Source organism: Cyrtonyx montezumae, unplaced genomic scaffold, assembly GCF_038088225.1.
Source record: "Cyrtonyx montezumae isolate F1298 unplaced genomic scaffold, pur_monq_1.0 scaffold_10, whole genome shotgun sequence".
Lineage (NCBI taxonomy): Eukaryota > Metazoa > Chordata > Aves > Galliformes > Odontophoridae > Cyrtonyx > Cyrtonyx montezumae.
The window spans coordinates 39,838,991-39,861,808 of NW_027071826.1; the positions used below are offsets into that span (position 1 = coordinate 39,838,991).

General features: G+C 40.0%; 1 protein-coding gene across 1 annotated transcript; it reads right to left on the reverse strand.

Moving 5' to 3' along the window:
• Nucleotides 1–817: 817 nt before the first annotated feature.
• EHF (ETS homologous factor) lies at nt 818–13,041 on the reverse strand. Its single transcript, XM_065755001.1, has 8 exons — nt 12,942–13,041; nt 10,094–10,339; nt 9,725–9,784; nt 7,450–7,518; nt 7,290–7,358; nt 4,319–4,378; nt 2,031–2,226; nt 818–1,149 (listed from the first exon to the last, which is right to left on the reverse strand). The coding sequence occupies exons 1-8, from the start codon at nt 13,036–13,038 to the stop codon at nt 1,050–1,052; spliced, it is 897 nt and encodes a 298-aa protein (XP_065611073.1). The 5' UTR covers nt 13,039–13,041; the 3' UTR covers nt 818–1,049.
• Between the last annotated feature and the right edge of the window lie 9,777 nt (nt 13,042–22,818).

Here is a 22,818-nt window from a genome sequence, read left to right on the forward strand (position 1 = left end):
ATATGTCTAAATGAGACTTGACCTGCCAGGAAGATCATATGACTTGAAGGAACTGGGGAGATTTCTCCCTTGTGCCACTGGATTAATACATGCCCTCTCTCCTCACTGCTTTATGTGTAATGGATTTGAATGCTTTAGTTAGAAGTATGAGTTGGGGGAGAGTATTATCTGTACTGGGAAACTGGTGCCCTTTGGTAAGTTTGCCCAGTCAGAAAATAATCATCTTCCTTTAATGGCTTTTGGTCCCTGAGGTTGAGTCTCTTCCTGCAGTCCACTTCAAAGATAGTTAAAGTGAGTTATAAACAAATAGCCCTTTTTCCTGGTGTGAGCTGAATGCCCTTTGGAGGTTAGGGAGAATACTCAGTACCAGGCAAGGTCCAGTCCTAAACTTCTGCCTACAAAAGAAGGTTCCAATGGTGGAGGTAGTATGAGTTCTCCAAGTAAATGCTCGTGCCCACTTTGCTGAGCTACTGCTCTCTATGGCAGGGACAAGCCAACTGAAGGGGAACCCATTGTCTGAATTAATAAAAGCAACTGGAAGCCAGCAAAGTGTTGAAACATTCAGAAACTAGAGGGAAGGAACAAGTGATATTGGCCAATGAAAGCAATAAACCAGCTGGTTATGGAAGAAGACTACTTGGCTCAGAGATGCTTTACTGTTTCTCCACTTATCGTTGCCTTCCAAAGTGGATTATCATACTGCCTAAATGCCCTAGTATTTTGCTCCTTCCCTTTCTTTGCACGACTCACAGCATTGTCATAAATCACATTATGCCTGTATGACTTAATGAAAAAAAGAGAAAAACTTCACAAGAAGGGAAAAATAATCATAATTCTATAATGTTATCTTATATCACAGAAAACTGTGTACATTTTTTCCCCATACAGGACATACTTCAAATAAAATAATTTTAACACCAATAATGATAATGTTCCTTCTTCCCGACAGAAGTAGAATTGTTTTTTCACCCCAGTTTGGTACATAAATATAAGAAAATAGTCTTTGAATATTTACATCCAGGTGTTTTAAGTGTTATTTCTTGACATCTTTAATTCTCATTTTCTCTCCAGCCACGGGCATTCTTTCCAAATTTATATACTAATCTGCGACCATCCACACGCTCCAGGATTTCTCTTTTATAATAGTATCTGTTAAAAGAAACACACAAAAAAGATTTAAACTGAATTCCTGTATAGTCTTAAAAGACCACTGTCAAATTGGGAATCACAAAGCTATCCAAAATGTCTGTATTTTGTTTCATTTTATCTTATTTTACCTCATTTCATTACATCTAAGGTTAATCTAACTGAAAGACAAGGAAGAAAAAAAATAGTTGTGTCACCTTTTAACTTCACATTAATCTGGTTATGAATCTGAATCTCACTATCTAATCATGCTCTGATTAGACTTCATTTTGTTGTTTTGTGTGTGTGCGTATGTTTTCTTTGCTTTTTTTTTTTTTATATATATATATAAATAAGCCAGCACCTGAAATCAGACCAGGAAAGAACCTAAAATTCCATTCTGAAATACAGTTTGGACTTCTATGGATCTTCCATGAGCAAATCTGAAAATGTTAAAGCAAGGGACAAAGAAGATCCTCACAGAGGATTCGTAAGCCAATTTTAAGCTAATGGGTAGGGGAATATCTATGTTCTGAACACTGGTGAAAAAAAGATTCTCTGTCATTTAAAACTTCCCAGTTCAGTAGCACGTGAACTTTCATCTTGCTATAACTGTTTTTCCTTCCTACAATCAAATATTTTTACTGGTTGGTTGTGTGGACACAAACAGAATCTATATATCTATAAAATATATTGTAAATACTATATAATATGCTTATTATAGTATACAGGAACAGGAGGAATAAATTAGGACAAAGAAGAATGTAATATTACAGCCTCAAAATTAGTGGGAGAGACTGTTGTTGAAAAAAAAAAAAAAAAAAAAGAGGAATTGCTGCTGTTAAAAATCCATTTTTAAAAGTAACCAGATTCTCCATTCAGGCAGTTTCTTTATGTGCCCTCACCTCATAGCTCGGCTGAGCTTCTCATAAGTCATGCTGCTGTTGTTTTTCTTCTTCCCCCAGAGCTGAGCCACAGCTTCAGATTTTAAAAATCTGAAGACTCCTTCTGACCGGTCCTCCCACTTAATTAATCCTGGGTATTTCTCAGGGTTAAGAAGAATATCTCGAATAAATTCCCAGAGATGAGTTCCTCGAGGGTCTGAAAGAAGAAGGGGATAGAAGGAAGGAGTTTAAGGAGCTCTCTGGGCTATGCTCCTTATGTGCAGTTTTCTCATGGCATGTCACCTACAAACAAGAACCACTCACTGGGGATGAGCTATGTCTTCAGGAGTTCAGAACCATCACCGTGGAGCTACACACAGGTGAAAACACTGACAGCTTTCACACCAAGGCTGGGGCTGAGAATCAGCTTTTGGCACACCGAGCCTTGAGGTAAAAGGATGGATGGGAGCCCCAGCAACCAGGGGAGGTAGAGACCAAACCACCCACTGCTTTCTGAACTGAACACCACTTTGGTACTGAACATTTTTAAGTCTTCCCCTCACCTCCCTTGCCCATTTGTCCTGATATTCTTCTACAGCATGGCAGCATGTAAACTGGTGTTATTGTGAAGTTTATGAAACCACAAGGAGATGAGTGTGGGGGGAAGGGGGGCACTGAAGCACCATGCATTAAAACAGACAAACAGAAGGCAAATGAAATGAAATTCTGTTCCACATAAGCAAGTATTTGGTCTCAAGTTTTGTAGATAGACTTCAAGAAGAAAGAAGGTGCATAGTGGATAGAGGGATAGTAATAAAAATGGATAGCCAAAATTGTATGGGAAAACAGCATAAAAAATCTGACTGAAATAGCAGAAAGGGCAAAAACTGATCTTCATGTTCAATATGGAGGCCGCATTTACGCACAACTCTGTTACAGTTATTGTAGAGATGACACTAGAAAGCCCAAGTTGAAGAAGAAAAAACAAAATACAGTCAAACAGGTGAGATGTGTTGGTGTAAGAATGAAGAATAATAGTGACAAGGTGAGCCAGAAGACAGTTGTCCTTTGGTCTGCTTTCAAACGCATGTAAGGCTTTAGACCAGAGTAAGAAGGAAACAACCTCAGCAAAGACGCAGTGTTAAATAGAAACTGGTATACAGGTAACATCAGTAGCTTTCGGTCAACTAATCCAGTATTTTTCTTTACTATGATTGTTGCCTTCTAGAGCAAGAATATGTGGTGGATCTAGTCAATCTGGACATCAGCAACACACTGGATAGATCATGGTACAAAGACTACTGATGAAACTGGAAATGTAGGGGATTAGCCCAGCATGGCAAAGTGACCTTAACTCTACGCCAAGACTGTGATGGGGCTCTTCTCAGGTTTGTCTTCAGACCACTCCTACTTAATCTCTTCATGAGCAACCTTCATACACACGCACAACAACAACAACAAAAAGTCTGTGTGCAGATAAAAGTTCTGGAGTTCTGAATGAGCCAAGTCACAAAGCAGGATAAGAATAGAAGCCATGAAGTAAAAACTAATCTGGGGAGTACAGAAACAGGATTAAATTGAATACTGCAATATGCATCAGAGGACCAATATTAAAATGCTCTATTAGAAACACAGGATGAAAAAGATATATGCAAGTTACTTTCAGTTTGAAATCCCAGTAAAATGCATTAACAGAACTGTGTCTACGAATCAGTTATGGTAATTGGTCTTTACACTCAGGTTGAATCAAGACTAGTAGAAAAGGAGGATGTGTGGAACAGAAAGACTGCTGTATCAGAGGAAAAGGAAACAGTAGGAGTAGGGGGCAGGTGTTTGTTCATGTTGGCATGCATGAAAAGCTTTGGAAGGAGATGCAGAAGTGCATCTCTGGCACTGCTGCCCCTGGCAGGCATGGGAACAAGCACAGGCATAGCAAGGCCTGTGCACAGACCTTCCTTATTTAGTCCAATACCTCCTTTCTCACCCCTTTATTCTAGATCACCGGCCCAACTCAACACAGGGTAGAGGAAATTGAATTCTTGTAGTTTCCCTCTGTCTCTCACTGATAAAAACAATTAGAAAGTGTAACCCTAATGCATCAAAAATAATGTAAGCAACAGCACTAGAAACAGCCAGATCCTTGGAGAATTCAATCAGAGTAACCATCTAACCAGTTCTGCTTTTAAAATGAACTCAGAATGCTCCCTTTTCCTTCCCAATGGGTATCTACTCTTAATGTGTTTCTTTTCCCTCAATCAAACAACCATTATAAACCACGGATGTTATAATCATTATAACCATGGACTTACTGTGTTTCTTGGTGTGGGACTTTGGGGTATGATCTTGTGTTTTTTTCACTTCTGAAGAATCTGTGGAGAGGAAAATGAAGCCTATTTGTAAATTTGATTAAAGGTTTTCCATTGACTAGCAGGTTGAAAGAAATAAAACCACAAAAAAGAACGAATATCTCTTTTAAAGATAATCACTTTTCAGAAGGCAATCTAAGGGAGGAGGAAGGGGGAGAGTTTTGTTTTCTGTACTGTATGGTAATCAGCACACTTCACAAAGAGACCATTGATGAATAAAGAATGAATGCAGAGGTAAACATTTGGCTTTTGAAAACTAAATTAGATTAACAAATACCTCACCCCATGCTATGTGTGAGAGAGAGAAAAATAAGAGAATCACGTCTATAAAAGGAAGCCTGAATTGTCCCATTATGTCTTAGCCTTTGCAGAAGCATGTATCTTTGGGGGCTTATTTGTTTCTGAAGAGATGATCTAATGTGAAATGTATGCACTGGTACCAATGCACAGAACACCTACCTGACTAAAACATAATGAACTGGCACGGCACGGTTGTTTGGGGGGCAGGGAGCGGGACTGCACTGGTAGGAGGTTTTGGCAGCTGGACGTGCATATATTGTTTTGTGGCTTGGAGCCACAGAAACAAGCCATTTCTCATTGATGGTGCTTTATCACCTGCAGCCAGCCCCAGGAGGAATCGGATTTCTGGCACAAATGTTTCTTCAGAAATTAAGAAAAAGAAAAGTTCTTTCTGTTCCTCACCATCCCCCACCTGGCAGCCTGACTGCATCCCACTCAGCAGCTCCAAGGTCTCGCAAAATTTACGGGACCGTCCCAACAGAGAGGCCCTCTTGTATTTGCTTTTCGGCCTGCTTCATGCCTGAGTGCCACAAAGCAAAGCTGAAGGTCCCACGCACGTTTTCCCAGCTTCTATGAATGCACAATTATCATACTTTTCATGGAAACGGGACATTTGCATGTGCAAATGACTCACAGGAAATATTCATTTGCATAGAAACTTGTTGGATTTGCACAAGCAACTGCAATAACTGCATGTGAAAAGGTAGATGCAAAGCTATTCACACACTCACTTTATTCATACATAACTGGATACGTACCCCAAGCAGGGCAGAAAGGATAAGTCCAACCTCCCCTGTTCAGAGCTGACATAATTACTGTCCTTGACCCGCGAGCAGCAAATGCGCTCTGAGTCATTTTGCCTTCCCACTCTCAAAGAGCAGGAACCAGCCTGAACCTCACTCAGCTTGGGGGGAAAAAGTAAAATGAGGCTTATTTCATTGCCTTTCCTCAGATTACAATCCCCCGATGTTATTAAAAGCCTGTGGGAACTCCTGGTGAGGACAGCAGGACCAGACCCCTTTATTTGCCCTCTTATTTAAATCCTTTGCATTTTAAAATCCCACAATTTGCTCGCAAACGTTTGTTATGCTCTGTTTAGCTGGTGATTTATTCTTGGAGATTCAGTTGCCTTCTGCCTGGCTGTGGTGATTTACTCTGGATTTCAGCTGTGTACACAGCCTCTCGCACTGTCTCCTTCTCGCATGGAGACCGGTTTCAAACACGCCAGTGTTGGGAGGCCAGGGCCTGACAGATGAAAAGAGTTACAATGCCGTTTCAACAAAGCTGTCTTGCAAAACTTGTGACAAAAGGTTGCAGGATATTTGCATATGATTCAGGAATGAGCCATATTCTTTACGGGATATACAAATTTAGTTTTTACAGGAGGCTGTGCCCTTGGCGTGCCACCCTAGCTCTAGGCTTAAGCAGTCAGCGGGTAAACACACCGCACCAGGAGCTTGACAGGTCCCCGGTCCTACCAGAGTGCTCTGAACTCCTGGCAGCCATCTTAGCAGAGTGGGTGGAGGCAGCGGGGAAAGCAAACAGAGTGGGGGTTTTGGTGTTGGTTGTTTTTTTGTGTGTTTTCTTTTTTTCTTTTTAAGGCTTGGCGGTTTTCTTTCTCAACTTAGGTTTTCTCTCTTTTATTAAATTGATTGCCAAGCACATTCACTTAAGCCACACATCCCAGTAGGAAGCCCAGAGGTGCTGGGAGGAAGGGGCGCGGTGGGCACAGGGGCACAGCCACAGCTCCACAGCCCACGGTGCTCTGCAGAGACAGCGCCTGGGAGGCCGCTTCCCCAGCAGCACACCTTCCCTCATTACCCCACAAATTCTACCTGTCTCCCTCAGGCCTATCTGCCTGAAAGCCCCCTGAGAGGACTATGCCTTTCCTTCCCCCTTTTTCACTGCTCCGTGACCCCAGATTCCCTTTTCCCTCCACCTTGCTCATGCCTCCATCCTGCTTCCTGAAAGATGTGCCCCGCAGAGCACCCCAACATGCTTGCCCTGCCTGCAGTTTCAATGGGCACTGTATCAAATGGGTTTGCTCTTTTTTCTGCCCTTTAGCAGACAGATCATATCTCTCCTGTGGCCTCATGGAGCACTGAGAAGGGGTGAAATGGCGTGCAGGGCCTGCCCGGGGACAAGCTGGGCTGGGAGTGGGCAGAGGGCTCCAGGCCTGCCCTACAGTGCCCAGAGGCTGTCCCCAGCCTGCCCCCAAACCTACTTGACATGAACGACCAGCTCAGCAGGGAACTGCAGCCACTTCTGGGGAGGAATATGACTATTATTTGCCCACATTCTGCTACCCCACAGAAAAGCAGATGCCTAAGCTGGAACATCTTGTCTCTCTGATCCTAACATCTTCCTCTTTGACTCAGTCACTTTAAAAGATATATGTGGAGGCAGCAGATCGTTTGATCTTCTTTGTCTTGACAAAGGGAAGAGAGAAACTATGGTAATAATGATAGCTAAAAGAGTTGTCAGAATCAGTACTGCTTGGTATAAAGTGACTGGAGGCTCAGATTCAATCCTGCAACAGAAGACTGTGGAGACTATTATACGTCATTAGCTTTGAGAGAAGCAACAATTAATAATATAATTACAAGTTCCTTACCAGGAGGCTGGTGGCTCGGTGTCGTCATGGAGATCTGAGCACGACAGAACGATTTGCTGTCCAATAGCTCTGGGAATTAAAAAGAAAACATTTGAAGTAATGTCCTCCAAATACAATAAAGCCACCTCAGAAAAGCATGAAGTATGGTGAAGGTAGTTACCTACTGTGCTACCATAGCCACTGTCATACAGGTAATTGTCTTCTTTCCAGGACACCATTAACGATGGATCTGAAGGTGAAGGACAAGGAAAATTAGATCAACAAAAGTGCGTTTTTAGTATAAGGATAAATATTGAGCACAGACAGATAAAAGAGTAAGAAATGTGCAAAAATGTGAAGAGAACTGAAAACTGGAGAGGCTAAGTGAAAAATCACTTCCTTTCTCTCAAATTGTGGATGAGGGTTTGCATACTCAGACAAATGTACTTACACAAAGCACTGACTTACAAAATAATGTAGCAGCCTTCTCGCTTTCCTGGCTAAGACACCATTTATGCCTGCGCTTGAAGGAATTTTCCTATGTCAGAACAGCTCTAATTCTACCCAATCCAGTCCTGACGTTTCAGCCCCAGGTGATTACGACAGCTCTTTGGTGTCATGGAAATGAAAGTGCTCTCAAATATCTAGTAGAACAAGAGAATGCTTATAAGGAGTATTTATTTCTATAATTGTGGAACTTGAAAGTCCCCTCCGAGTCGTAGCTTCGTGTGTAAGCACATGGTGAGAAACATCAAAGCATAACCCTAGATGCAGGACCATTTTATTCCAGGCACACCACCATTAACCTAAGAGCCACTAGTAAGCTTTAAGAGTAATATGTCTTAGTGACCTTCTGGATCAATACATGCAGAAGTATTGTCTTTATAAGCTGTGCTGTGAGCAGGAAATTACTCTTTTTTCAGTGCATTTTTGAGGTTAGAAGCTTTAAACACATTTTTCTTTTGAACTCATGCTCAGAAAGGATGACAAGTAAAGTTCAAATCTGTATTTTACTTATTTTTTTTTCATGTTCATATAGATGGGGGGGGGGAAAGAGTTATAGCTAAATAATCATGGTTGGCTGAGTTACCACTTATGACATAGGAATTTAGCAGGCATGCTAAGTAATAGCTGCATGTTTGGGCACCCAGAACTTGTGTTCCTACAATAGCACACACCCTTTGCTTGTTTGGACACCTGATCTGCCCAGTGTTGCCTCTGAAAACAGGCCTTAGCCAGCCAGGACGTGGGGAGACAACTTGTCTTCACATTTCATCCTATTTCAGTGCCTACAAGGCAGGCTTTCCCCCCTAAACCACCAGCCCAACCCTGCCAGCTCACATGGAGTCCTAGTCTGCACCAGTCCACAAGGCCCCACCACCGGGCACGGCAAGGAGCATGAATCAGTGGTGGGATTTGATCCTTCCAGGATGTGTGGCAGAGGTACTCTACAGAGCACTGTGTATCTCTAGTGGAAGGGGAAACTAACATTATACCAGTATCTAATAAATCAAGACTTAAAGTATTACTGTGGTTTCTTATGGGGCAAGCATCAAGGCCGCTGCACGCATGCGGCTCATACCATGAGGGCACAGTGGACCGCAATGCTCATTTGCTGCAAGAAGAAGCTGAAGAGTGTCCCTGGCTGGTGAGGCTCGTTCACTGAATGAACTGGCTGGCAGTATTTGTTAGAGACGCTTCACACTACAAATCCATATTCCTACTGTCAGGAGATAGTAAAACATGGCTCGTGAATACATCCACAGACAATGGAGGCTGAGACCAGTGTTATAGGGAGTGTTCAGAAACAGACGGAGCTGTCCTGGGAAAGGAACTGGGCACAATAATTGTGCCCGAAGCACGCACGCTGAGCAAAGCTGAAGTTCTTTCCCTGGAGAAACAAAGCCCTGGCAGGAAAGGCATCTAGCTCTGAATAGAATGGAATAAGGGACTGCTGCAGGAAAAATGCAGAGTTGGTCAATCCAAAATACTACTGAATTTCAGTTTCAACGATATGTGAAAAACCTGAAATGTAACACTTTGAATTTTTTTACTCAAATATGTTTGGTTTGGAAATTTCCTCACAATTCAAAGTGCTAACAGCACTTCACAGCAAAATATTTTTCTTCTTAAAATAATAATAATAATAACTTAAAGTACTGTGAATTATTTTGAAATCTGCTGAATCTCTACACAGCTGCACTCCCAGACCACTGCACACTTGTAGCTTGGTAGTGTTACAGTAGTCTTCTAGAGAAAGTGACCACACGGAAAGGTATTGTGGTACTACCTGAAGCTTCAAACTATTGACTGACTGAATATATTAGTCAGGCCTTTATTCCTTTAATTCTGTATGAAACACTTTCCTTTGTAAGTAATGCCATTGTGATCTCTCTCTCTTGGAATGGACAAGTTCCCCCTTTTGTCACCATAAAAAGTCGCCAACAGTTACTTGCCTGTTTGCTCTGTCTTCACAATGACATTATGAGACTGGTACATGTCACTTCCACACTGTCCTGGAAGAAAGCACATGGCAAATAGGACATATAGCAACAAGCACAGAAGAATTAAAGATACAGCTCCAAGCACAAACTGCTGCAGTTGAGCCAAAGAGCTAATTCTAGAGTGGGGCATAAACCTTTTCCCTTGATCTTTCTGCCTCATACATGTCATAAGTGATACAGCAATACAGTCAGTTAGGTATAAGCAATATAGCAAACACAGCAAATGAGATTTGCCAAGTTGTTTTTAGAAGTGGCTTCTGAAGGTTCCAAAATTCAGACAATTGTGCATGCATCTCTGTCCCTGTGTAGTTTACTATTTACCGTTCCATTTTAGGTGCTGAAGGTTGCTATAAAGCAGCTGTCCTGCTGTCCCAGCAGCCTGAGTGAATTCCTGCAGACTCATGCTGCACAGATGTTCCCCATTGATATCAAACTCCTGGAAGGGTATGCAGTTGGCATCCAGTTGGTTAGTATCAAGGAGATGCTGCAGCCACTCCCAGACCTGAAATTTGGTCCAGTACTGAGGATGTATTTCGTGCCACTGGGTTCCATAGAAACTGCTGGACACTGGAGACAAAAAAACGGGTATTAACTGGCTCTGTTAACACCATGGTGGGATTATGCTGAGGACAGAAAAGTTATATATATAAATTACATGCCCCGCAAGTCCACAAACTTAGACTCTCTTCAGTCCTTAACACTAGCTCAGCAGCTACTGATGGATAAAATAAATCTTTTTTTCTTCTTTTTCCTCAGTTTTTCAATTAAAAATGAAAGATATTACTTTACACCTCTCTTAAGAAGTTGAATGAGAAGGAATGAATTTAGCAATGTTGGCTAAATATACCAAAAATTCTTCGGAGGAAGATGAAGTGCAGAAGTACTGTCACAAAGGAGTGTTGAGCTGTGCGTGGGAAAAGTATTCTAGTGCATCAGAAACTGATGGAAAAGCCTTGCAAAATTCACATAATGAGCAGTAGAAATTTTGTTTGTATAAAGACAGAATATGAATTGTGGAATTCAGCCAATGAACAGCAAAAACAAGGCACTCATATTGCTCTAAAATAAAAATCTATCAGTACGGCCTGCAACTTCATGGCAGAGCTGACCTTCTAACAAATGCAAGTTATCTTTGTAGTCTGATAAGATGATTTCTGAATATAATTGTAAAACTCATTTTGAAATTAAGGGAACTGCTTTATTTTCTCTTTAGGATGTCTGAATCTTTTCTTGGTCAGTCTTTCAAACCACCCTCAGTTGTATGTCACTGCATGACAAGAATTTATACGTACAAATGAAAGGAAACATATGCAGGGACAGGATAATTACACAAGATAAGATAAGATGTAAGATATACAAAGGTAGGACTGCCTTGATCCAGCCTCTCAGAAAAGCGAGCAAAAGGAGTTCAGTGCAATTTATTCCTTGGGAAAGAAGGACAGGGGGAAGGCCAAGCAGAGACAGCAGCATGATAAAATGTTCACAAGAGCAAGAAGGTTCATTTAAGGATGAGGGAATTACAGACTGCAGAGGTGGTTAAATTATGGGAAAAGGAAAAACTACCGTGGCCTAGCTCTGAGTTAGCTTCATTCCAGCACATGGCTTCTCTCATTGGTACCAATCTGGTCCTTCACAGACTTTCCCACACGGCTGTGAGAAATACAAGTAACAAGGGCTATGACTAGAAGACCACAAGCAACAAAACTGGCACGTTTTAGGAAATAATTTCAGCTAGACCTCAGGTCTCTTGAGTTGTGATACAGCACACAGAGTGAGGTCATGGGTGAGCACAAAAAAGGCCTGCAGTTACTTAGGTTCCTTTATCAACACTAGCCAGCAAAGTCTGCGTCAGTGCTTCAGGTAGATGTTGCTCATAATGCTGTTGAAGGATTACGGGAATGAGTGCAGAAATGACTAAGACTTTGGTGTGTTGGCAAGTGAAGTTTTGAAGGAACCAAGAAGCATTCCCTGAACAGGAGGTTGATATTTATTCCCATCTTTTCAGAAGAGTCAAGAATTTTCAGAGACTCTCTAATGTAAGGATAAGTCTTTAGTGAGAAGGAGTTAGCATGGTAAATGGACGTGAGGGGGTAGATTACTGTCAAGGCTGGCCTATGCTTTTTCAGTTTCCTATAACTCCAAAAGATGTGTGAATCCTGAGGATCTCTGCATAGGAAATGCACTGTTATGTTTGAGAACCTGTGCAAGATCAGTCAAGACTTTTTTCCATTATTCTGTTATAGGCAGCTTGGAACATTTACTCAAAACTCACTTTTGTATTTCTTTGTATTTAGAAATTACATGAACAAAAATATCAAAAGACTTTCACCGAATAGGAACTTCCATTGTGTTGTAGCATTCTGTAGGTTAAAAGAATAACTGCAACATGTTTTGCTTAGATTTTAAGGTCGGTTCCAACCCACTATTTTGGGTGAGAAAAATAAAATTAGATGAAACACTGCATGTCTGTCTATGCATCTCTGTCTATATTTTTTATTGAGAGAGAAAATGTGTATCTGTGTAGCCATATCGTCACAAAAATACTACAGTAAATTTCACCCTGTGTGACACCTTGTAAGTTAATTTAGGTGCAAAAGTCATCACTAGCTCTTAGGCATTAGAAGGCATATATGGAATTAAAGAGATGGTTCTGTGCATAACAAAGCAGTTCTCAGATCACAAGCTATCTAGTGCCCTAATGCCAGTCTAATTAGATAGCTATCTAGTAATTTGAGCTGAAAAAGCAAATACAGTAAAGGAGCAGAAAGACTACTCCCCTGCAAAGCCGGAGGGGTGATTAGTGCTGAAGAGTTAATGTCGGTTCAGAGAGGGCATGAGGGGTAAATGTGACAGAGAAAGAATTCTGGACCGAGGAGAGGGAACTTCTGTCTCTTTTGCTACCTTGAAATTCATTTTAACCAAAAGGAGCAATAACGAAATAAACCATAAACCGGTCACTTTCAGCAACTTAAGCTTTTTGAGTTCAGCTTTTACAAAGAAAATAACACATGGAAATTTTCCGACACGAAGTGAAAGTCCAGCAAACTAGTATCACTGAAAAGTAATACTTGTGCATATTTAAGGGTTAAGTAGTCCCTTCCACCCCTGCCTATCCTCTCCCACCAAAAAAATAAAAACACATAGCTCAGAGCTGTTGAATTCCTCCTACCGTTGCATGTGGAATATCCATCTGTCCAGGAAGGCTGCTGGTGGAGTAGGTTGCTGCTGGAATTGATACTCATTCTGCCAGCTCCTTCCAAAATCATGATCTGTAAGTGAATCGAACAGTTTGCTTAGTGAGCAGTGTCTAGTCCAAAAGGTAAATGGTAAAAAAAAAAAATCCACTGAAGGTGAAGTGAGCAAGCCAATTCCATTTGTAGAAGATACAATTGAAATCAAGAACATGTTGCCACAACCCCTTTTCAGCTGCCACAAAATCTCCTTATGATAAACATTACCATGCTTGATTTGCATATGCAAGAAGCAAGTTTCTACAGCTGCCCATCCATAAATGAATAATCTGTAATCAGAAATGAAGCCGAATGAAAAGACAAGGATCCTGACAGAGCAATACAGGAAAACTGCCAAGCTTTGAGAAGTGAAAAACAAAGTTGTTTGACTTTTTTTTTTTTTAAAGATAAACGTGCTTAAAATATGGTTTTCTTTTCTTCTTCTTCTTTTTTTTTTTTTTAGGAGAAAAACAGACTTTTCAATAACTGCAAATTAAACTATACAGCAACCCATGATAACAGCTCCTGTTCAGAAACTCTTTCACACTGAGGTACCCACGTGTAAATGCTACAATGAGGTAACATCACAGGGAATATCTTCTCAACTGGCTCAGATTCTTTCTGATTCGTGTCATCAATGTCACTAACCCCTATTCAGTGATAGATAGCACAGATCACACATTTCGAACAACTGAAAAATTGGACAGTCAAAGATCTCATAAATGAGACAACAGAAATAAGTTTCCCTTTCTACTTATGTTAGCTTTAGCATCATGAGCAAAACCGTTCTTTATTTTGGTTAGACGTATTTGTGCAAAATTACTTACATGGTATTTTAGAAAAATGTCACATATTTATCACATTAAATCATTACAGTGAAAGACAAAACTCCACAACTACAGGTACTCATGACTTTCTTATTATCTTTAAATGGTTTAAAGTTACAAGTTTATAAATTTACCACACGAATGAACATTCTTCAAGAGTTTAGAAAAGTTGGTTTTTTTTTAATACTTATAAAGGTTTCAGAACATTGCTCTCATATAAGTACACACAGAACAAACTGTTGTTCAGAAACCTTCTAAATCAAAAGCCAGAGTCTGTAAGAATGAAACTTTTAGACCCCAGGAGGGCACATGAAAGTAACTAGACATCTCTTTGAAATTACAGAGAGGTTGAAATAAAAAAATGCAACTGTAAATGTTAAAAAATTATGGTCTTAGCCTTCTCCCCACCAAAGTGAATGAGAAGCCCTGTCAGACCTCCACGAGCTCATATCAGGAAGATTTTTGGTAGAAGTCACTAGGAACAGTTACAACCTTGGTTAGAAAGAACTGTGTGAAAAACATCTGGGCTGATGTACTCCGTTGTCATTTGCAATAAATGATGACATTCATAAAAGTTACAAATATATGTATTTTAAGGAGTGTCTCTTCCTCTTCTCCCTGATTCCACATTTATATACATTTAGGAAGGGAGAGAGTTTGTTGAGAATTACTTAAAAATACAAAGCCTTAGGAAGTGTGTCACAGGGAATGCTCCTTTACAGTATATCCTAATTCAGTGCCTTTTTTTTTTTTCTGTTACACAGAATCACATAATGCTTTCCAGTCTTAATTCTAACAAATCTGAGACTCAGAGACCACTGGTGAAGAGAAATTTATTTCTTATAAGAGATATGTGATGGTACAAAATGTCAGCAATTAAATGATGCGTGTTGTCCCTCTACAGCTAAATTCCATAGTTAGACGAAAGACAATAACAGCATGATAACAATAGAAGTCAGAAAGTTAAGCAAGTTATAAAAGAAGACGTTTTTAGCCCTGTGTTAAAGAAAAGTGACTTGGTACTCTGAGGGGGGAAAGGTCAAGAAAAAATTCTGCCTTCTTACACTGACTGTAAAGACTTTCAGCATAAAACATGAATACGATTTATCTCACATGCTTGAGATAGGTGCTTTTAAGTGATAATGCATGTTTGAAAGTAGATACATACACCTCTGCGCAGATACAGACTGAAATATTTATCAAATTATTTATTTCATTGACTCATTGTTTAATCATTTAAGACTCAGTTATGTTCTTCAGATTTTATACGAGTGAAGTATACATGGCAAAAAGCTTATTCCATTATCAGATAAAGGTGAAATAGAATACCAGGTATGCTGGGAAAACCATAAAGCTTGAGGATTAACAGAACTCTCCTAGAAACGTATTTTGATAAGTTCTCTTTTTTTTTTAAAAAAAAAAAAGCATTTAAAATTGAATTTCAACCAATAGATCTCAAGTCAAATTTTCAGTAGAGATCATCGAGAATTCACACGTACTGTGTTATATTGTTTTATTCAGTTTCTGCAGTTTATGGAATTCTTCACAATTTTTATGCCTGATACTTCTGCAAATAAAAATGTGTCTGGGAAAATGTTTACAAACCAAAATATATTCCTTGCTCAAGGCCCTGTGCATCTTTACTCTGAAAATTTTATTCACTTAAATTCTTGTTTTATATTCTTCCTAACCAGTCAGCTGAATTTCCAATCCAAAAGACACTATGACAGTTTGGTAAAATGACTAAAGCTATGGAAAGTTAAATAAACCAAAAATTAAGTCGTGCATAGTTTCCAGCAGTAAGCAGAATACATTAAAGCACTGAGTAGAAGCACTCTGAAAGCCTTCCCCCTAGATTCTGATTTCTGGTGTGAACCCTTGATAGCTTATTCCCCTGTCACAGTCTAGCCGACAATTGCTCTTCACAGTATTTCTAACAAGATTAACAGTATTTTCAGACAATGTACATGGAACTTGCTTTACAAATTAATCAATAAGTACACCCTCTTTTTGAAAGCTATACAAGTTATTTCAACCAAAATAACTTGTCTTCCCACATCACCTGTGGGAGCAGCTGTTCATGAGAAGAAATCATGACACAACGGTAACAACCAGTACAGGACCCGATTCAGCTTTAACTCAAATTTTCCCAAAGTTATGGGTGCTATTCAAGGAACTGGGTTGGGTTTTTTTTGTAACTTGAAAATTGTCGGGTCACCTCCTATACCTTAATGCAAGAGCGTTGCTTATTTGGAAATAACTTCTAGGACTTTGTTCAGGTTGAATATTAAGTCCCACTAACATAACTCCCATGAATTTGCTTGGAAGTGTGCACATCACGCTCAAGAATATTTTCCCTATGAAAATGAAATTGTGATTTTCTTCATTTCATCCAGTATATGGCTTTCTTTGATACAAGTTCATGACAGATTTATGCTTAGAGCAGTGTCTCATCCCATACTTGGAAAGATTTTGAGTCAGGATATTGGAACAGGCATGCTCTTCATTAGTTTAGGGCCAAATCCTCAAATCTCCCTTGTGTACAGACAAACCTGGTTAAAGGGTGTGAAGCCTCAAGGGGAAGGACACATAATATGTTCAGTTTTCTTTTAATCGTATGCCATATATCAAAGTGAACGGTGGAACTAATGATGCCTGGTTTCCTATGAATGTGTATCTTGTGGTTGGATTCTCGAGTGTCTAGTAAGATGTGAGCGCTGATTGAAGTTTTTCCCACGGTTGGGGCATTCATAATATCTCGTTGTCTTAAAGGAGTGAGCTCAAGCTTTGCTCCTTCTTTCAGACAGAGTATTAATAGATCTTTCTCCTCTACTTGGCAGCCTGTTTACATTAATCCTGTAAGAAATTCATATCTTTGAGACTTCAACCCCATATCAAATTTAATTAAAATTGGCAGTGGGACTTAAAGATTGTTACAGGCCAGTTGCAAAAGCTAACATACAGACAAAATAACCACAAAAGCCTCATTTCCTCGGGAAACCAAGCTAAAAAGGGATTCTAACTAAGATGAGATATTGGAAAACAAAATAAAAATCTTAAGATTTGTCTCTGTACTGAGTAAGACATGGTACGTTATGAATGAAAGCACACATGAAATGTTCTATGCATATTTATGCATTCATATGTGTATACACATTCACACACATACGCTCTTGTGTGTGTGTGCTGCAGATATCTGTACACACATTCCTAGTTTTTTCCACTAAAGATATGACAACTTTGAATTATTATCTTAAAACACTACCAGGAACATGGCACAGTTACGAGCGGAATCAAACAACACTTTACTCAATCAGCAAGGTTAAATGTAGTTGTGCATTGGTGCTAAGCAGCATTCTTTTCAGAGAAAGTCCTACTAGAGGGTATGAGTGCACCCAGAAAAAAAAAAAAGCTCTTTTTTGCCCACATTCAATGTATCAGATGGTATTCAAATCCCAAGGTCTGAAGGCCTCTGTTAATGAACTTCACCCTGGAGTCAGGAGGAGTTCTGATCAAAGCCACAACCTGGCCACTTTGCAGTGACCAGAGCTCAGTTGTCTTCCTCTCATCTGTCCTGGCTGCCTGACTACTCTGAGTGCACAGTGGTACCAGAAAAAGCCATGGCCATGCAAGAGAGCAAACCCAGCGTTGCAGAAAAACATATTTACAAATCCTTGAACCTTGAACAGTGTGTAGTGCACTCTATGCGAATTATTTTATTGCACTACAGGTGTGCTCTGAAAGTAAATTACTCTGATCCCCATTTCCACATTCACCCCAATGAGTCTTAACAGCCAAGTAATGGATTTCTCCTTTCTTTGAACTCAGATCTTTCAAGAACACTGTGTAGTAAACGACAGGAAAAAGCTGAACCCAACATGAAAGGAAAATGAGCAATGCAGAGAAAATGAGTGAATCCCAAAGAACTCCAACCACAGTGATTGCTCTGACATTGATTTGTACAATTGCTTACATTACAACACTGAACTGAACTAAGGGTCTCATTAATTACGTATATGAGGGGGTGTGGAGCCCATAGGGGAAAGAATCATACAGCTTTCTGGTTTATAATACGCACAATATGCAAAAGACAAAAAAAAAATATCTACGGCAAAACTGACTGGAACTATTAAACTATGACTCCACCCGTAAGCTATGCAAAGTTTAAAAGTGACTTCTAGCTGAGACAAGCTCAGTGCAGCTCCTCCTGGCGTGTCCAAAAGGGTGGATCTCTTTTGGCGCATTTATCTATGGGATCCTTCCCCATTTTTCCCCTTTTACCATCATGGCTGAACTTCAAATATAGATTTCACCTGGGCCTATTTTCTTTGAAGTATGTTATGTACACAGTGAAGACACAATCCCTGCTTTTCAGGGCTTAGAGTTTATGGAACAAGTATCTACAGAGTATGTTAAACATTTTATACCATTACTGCTCCTTGGATTGCAGTCAAGCAGTTAAACAGCAATCTAAAATAAATGATACCAGATAACTGCAGCTGCAGAGGAACAGATTCTGGATTTTAAGCTTTTCCTTGAAAACTCAAAAGATGGCAATGGGCTGAGTTTCCAAGACATCAGAAACAAAGGAGGTGCACAACAAAGCAGGTAGACATGCTTTACACATACGGTTATTTCAGAAACACAACTGCATTGTACTTGAATGTGTATGATCAATTAGCTGCTTTGCATTCCCACCACCTATTTTACATCTCCAGTAGCAGGCACAAACTGAATACATGAATGCTGACAGCCTGTTTGCATGTGTCAGTCTTCTGTTGTTTTCTCTCATCCAATGTGCATTACTACCAGGGCACCAGAGTTTAATTTAAGCCACTGCACACGTAAATAGTTAAAGATGACCATAAGAATGCCTTACAGTCTCTATCTGTCTATTTTGCAGAAGTTTCGCATTCATCCTCAGCATCTATGCCAAAATCCCAGATAAGACACCTTGTCAGAACTTACTACGATCTTCCATGTAGATCCACACACTTCAATCACACCTCTTTTCCATCCATTGCCTTAACGTCCAAAAAAGCAGACAGAAGCCTCCAACAAAAAGCTCCCTGCAGGCAGATTCCCAGCAGGGAACCACTTCACAACTAAAAGCTCAGCTGAGGGCCACCTCACTGTGACCTGCTAGTTACTGTTAACTAGTGAGAGTCCCAGCAGCTTGGCCTGGCTGATATAATCACCACTAATGTCAGTGCAAACATATTCCACAAAATAAAATAAAATAAAAGGTTTCCAAAGTCTGAAAACTGTAAAGGTTTTTATATATTATTATATTTTATATAACATATAATATTTTTATATATTATATAACAAAAACTGCTCGGTTTTTGTTATATAATATACACAGTGTTTGACGCATTTCGTTTTTAGACCATCATACGTACCCTTAGGCCACAGCACAAAATGTGTTTACTGAACCACGTTGCAAGTGTAAAGTTCAACGAATCATTTTTATAAGAAAATTTTCTAAATAATCCCCTGAATAATCTTTGTATTCCAGATTCTGGTTTGGAGCTCTGGGGCCTATGTTTTTCTTTCCTCTGAACTGTGCATTCCTATGTTTCTATATTTCTGGTGTGTATAGCTGTGGTTCATATGCATAAAACCACTTCTCATGTGCAAAACTGGCTCTTGGTAAGCTTTCAGAGACTGTATTGAGACCTTGATCATTTACGATTGTGGGCTTTTGGAAAGGAAGAGTTGGGTTTATTCTTTTGTTTTCTTTGAACCTTGTATATTAAACTTATACATGAAGGTAAACTGAAAGACTAGAAAAAGGAAGATGAATAGAAAAGGTGCTTTTAGCATTTACCTGTGTTGCAGATAGGATCACAGTAAACAAAGTCAAATAAAGCTTGGTTGGAATCTTTTATTACTAAAGATCTGATTTTCATGATGCACTACAAGGCAACTTTTGTAAGAGATATGTGGTGGTTGTTTTAACATGTTCATATGGATGCTTCAAAATCTTGCATATATATTTTAACCAAAGAGAAGCTTGAGTAGAAAAGCTAGGATCTAGATCTGTATCTGAGCTACCCCTCCGCTCCAGGGTTTGGTTCTTATCTCTCTTTTAACGATGTAATTTAAAGACAAAACCATAGCTCAGTTTCCTTTTTGAGCAAGAACAAAGTTCACTTTATGAATGCAAAAAAAAAAAAAAAAAAAAAGTACTTGATTATATGCAACGCTTCAGAGGGTATTTTTCCTCCGTCCCCTTTTTTTTCCATAATTCACCATCTTCATATGAACTGGCTTCAATTTTCAAAGTACTACTTAGTATAATGAAAATAAAAGAGAGAATTTCAACAGAGGTTTTGTTTGTTTGTTTTCCTAAATCAGAAGCAAACAGAAAGCCAACTACAGGCACTCAGTCCTCGAGGCACAGATGTGCCTGACGCTTCTAACTGTCAAATAGTGGCACTTCTGCAAATTTTACCCACACTTACGTTACCTTAACATAGGAACTAGTGAACCTCCCTCTCAACAAGGATCCAGTGTTTGGGATTCATGCTTCTTCCTCACATCACAGCCTAGATATGCCTCTTCTTTCCACATCACTAGTTTTTGAGTAGGAAACAAAATAGCGCAGTTTATTTTGCTGTCAAAAAGTTTGTTCTCTTGCAGAAGGTGCATTAACAGGTTATTGCATTAGTGATAGTCACACGGCTAAGTTAAAAGCAAGCCAAGAAAACGTATTACTTCTCATGATAAATGCTCAAGTCGTTTTTGCACGATCACATTCTTAGAATTTTCTGAGTACACAGATATGCTTGCAAACAACTGGCAAAAAAAAAAGTATGTTTTTGTTGTTGTCATTCTTTGGAAGTGATGCTGCAAAACATGGCTTTGACAGACAAATAGCATTCCTTTTATTGCTGTCTGCATCACCTCAACAAGTTCATGATAATTTGGGCCAGCCATTTTTTCCTGAGTATTCAGAAGTCATTTGCAATAGATTCATCAGTCTTGCCTCAGGGGCACAGTCTTGGAAAACACAATAATGGGAAAAACTGCCTATGCTCTTTATTCTTCTTTCAGCACTTAATACCACACCTCATGGAACAACTCCACACCTTCTTTCATGTCCTTCCTATCTCTCCGGTACATCCTTCCTCTAACCAGGAGCCAGCTCATCTTCCTAATCTCCTTTTACTAAACACCTTTCTTTTGCCTACAATACACTAAATATACAAATGGCCAAAAAGCACTCTAGATGCCCCTGTACCTTGACAAACTACCTGCCTATTAGTCAAGAACCTCATCAGCTAACAAAATAGTACCATCATGTTCTAACACCTTCTCCTTTCCCTTTGGCTCTGGTTCCCCAACCACTTCCCTCCACCTTTCATGACAGCTTGTCTTTGCATTACCTTTAAGACTGAGCCTGTGCTGTGGGATCTTCCTTCTATGATGCTAACGTACTCTGTGTGACTGATCAGTTATTAGGGCATGATGAGCCTGAGAGCAGCTGAGCCTTCACATCCTGGTGCAGCCAGTACCCCACTCAGGACACCCAGCTAACACAGCCTAAAGATTGTTCTGCATTAACATCCTTCCAGTGTGGAGCCTGTCGGCTCTATAGACATTAAGTCCAGAATATCTTCACTTAGAGCTACTGCTCTTTCTGGTGTTGTCCAGAACCTGACTGAGGATACAGAAGGACATTTTCATTTCCCATACAACCAACTGTTAGCGGGCTGGATTTCTCTTTGGAGAATTTCCTGTTTTTGAGAACAGAGATAAAATCTTGAATATAAATTTCATCCATATAAGATTTCATACTCAAAAGCCTTATTTATGATTAACAGACAAATTTCCTTTTTTTTTTTTTTTTTTTTTACATGAATTAATTTAATTGACTAACTGATAGTGTTTGCTTACTAAATACATGAAGGTCACAGCAGGGAGTTAGCTAGGACAGAGGAGCTGGTAGCTGAGAGCAAAGCATCCTATCCTACGTAAGGTCCAAGCAGAGCTTGCTGGAGGTCTAAGCCAGTCAATAGCAGTGTTTGTAACTTTATTTCAACCCGCTGACCACCAAACTAATATGATCACACACTTTTGCTGTCACAAAACTAGAAGGGTGATTCAAGGAAAAGACATTGCAGGGGAAACAGGGGCCTTGTAATGGGGAGGATCATGAGTTGCAGTTGATAAGTGAAGGTTTGTACAACTAACAATTGAATCTTCTGCTCAAGTCAGACACATTCCTTAGTACCAGGATGCTGATCCCACCAAAAAGGTAGAAGCTGCAGCCAGTACACCTGATCCTCCAACACTGCCCTCTAGACTTCCAAGTATCCCAAGGTAGGCAGGTGTATGTGAATGAAAGCATGCCCAAATGGCAGCTATCAGTGAAAAAGTTCAGCAGTGCTCACTGAGCATTACTTTGACTGTTTGCATATGTTCAGCAAGCACTTTTATTTGGAGCTCTCCTGTCTCTGATATTTCTTTGTCCTGAACTTACTGTGTTAAGAGACTGTGAGACCACTGCCCTGGCATTTCACTTAGCTACATGTCCCCAGTCCCACGCAGCCAGGACTTCAGGAAAGCCCGATGCTTCCCAGAGCCATGCAGTGCTAGAATACAAGCAAGAGCTCATTATTCATGCTTTCTGCTTTCATCAAAAGCAACCAAGAAAACGGAGGGAGCAAAGTTTTCATGCTCTGTAGCCAACTTTCACAGGCAAAGCCAGGAGAAGCTGTGGAAAACATCTCCCTGCTTTTGTAAAAGCCCAGAGCAGCTTCCATTCTCTCTCCTAGCCAGGATTATGGGAGCAACATTTCATAGTGCCTCTCCTCAGCTGGCACAGTGAGAGCTGCCCATCCTGTTTCCATTGATTTCTCCAGTGGTTGCATTAAACAATACAATGGAGTATTTATGTGCCTGTGTTGGGAGCAGGTTGTTAAGTAAAACCCACCGTAAATAGAGCCGTTAATTCAGTTGCTGGCATGGCCCTCTGTTATCT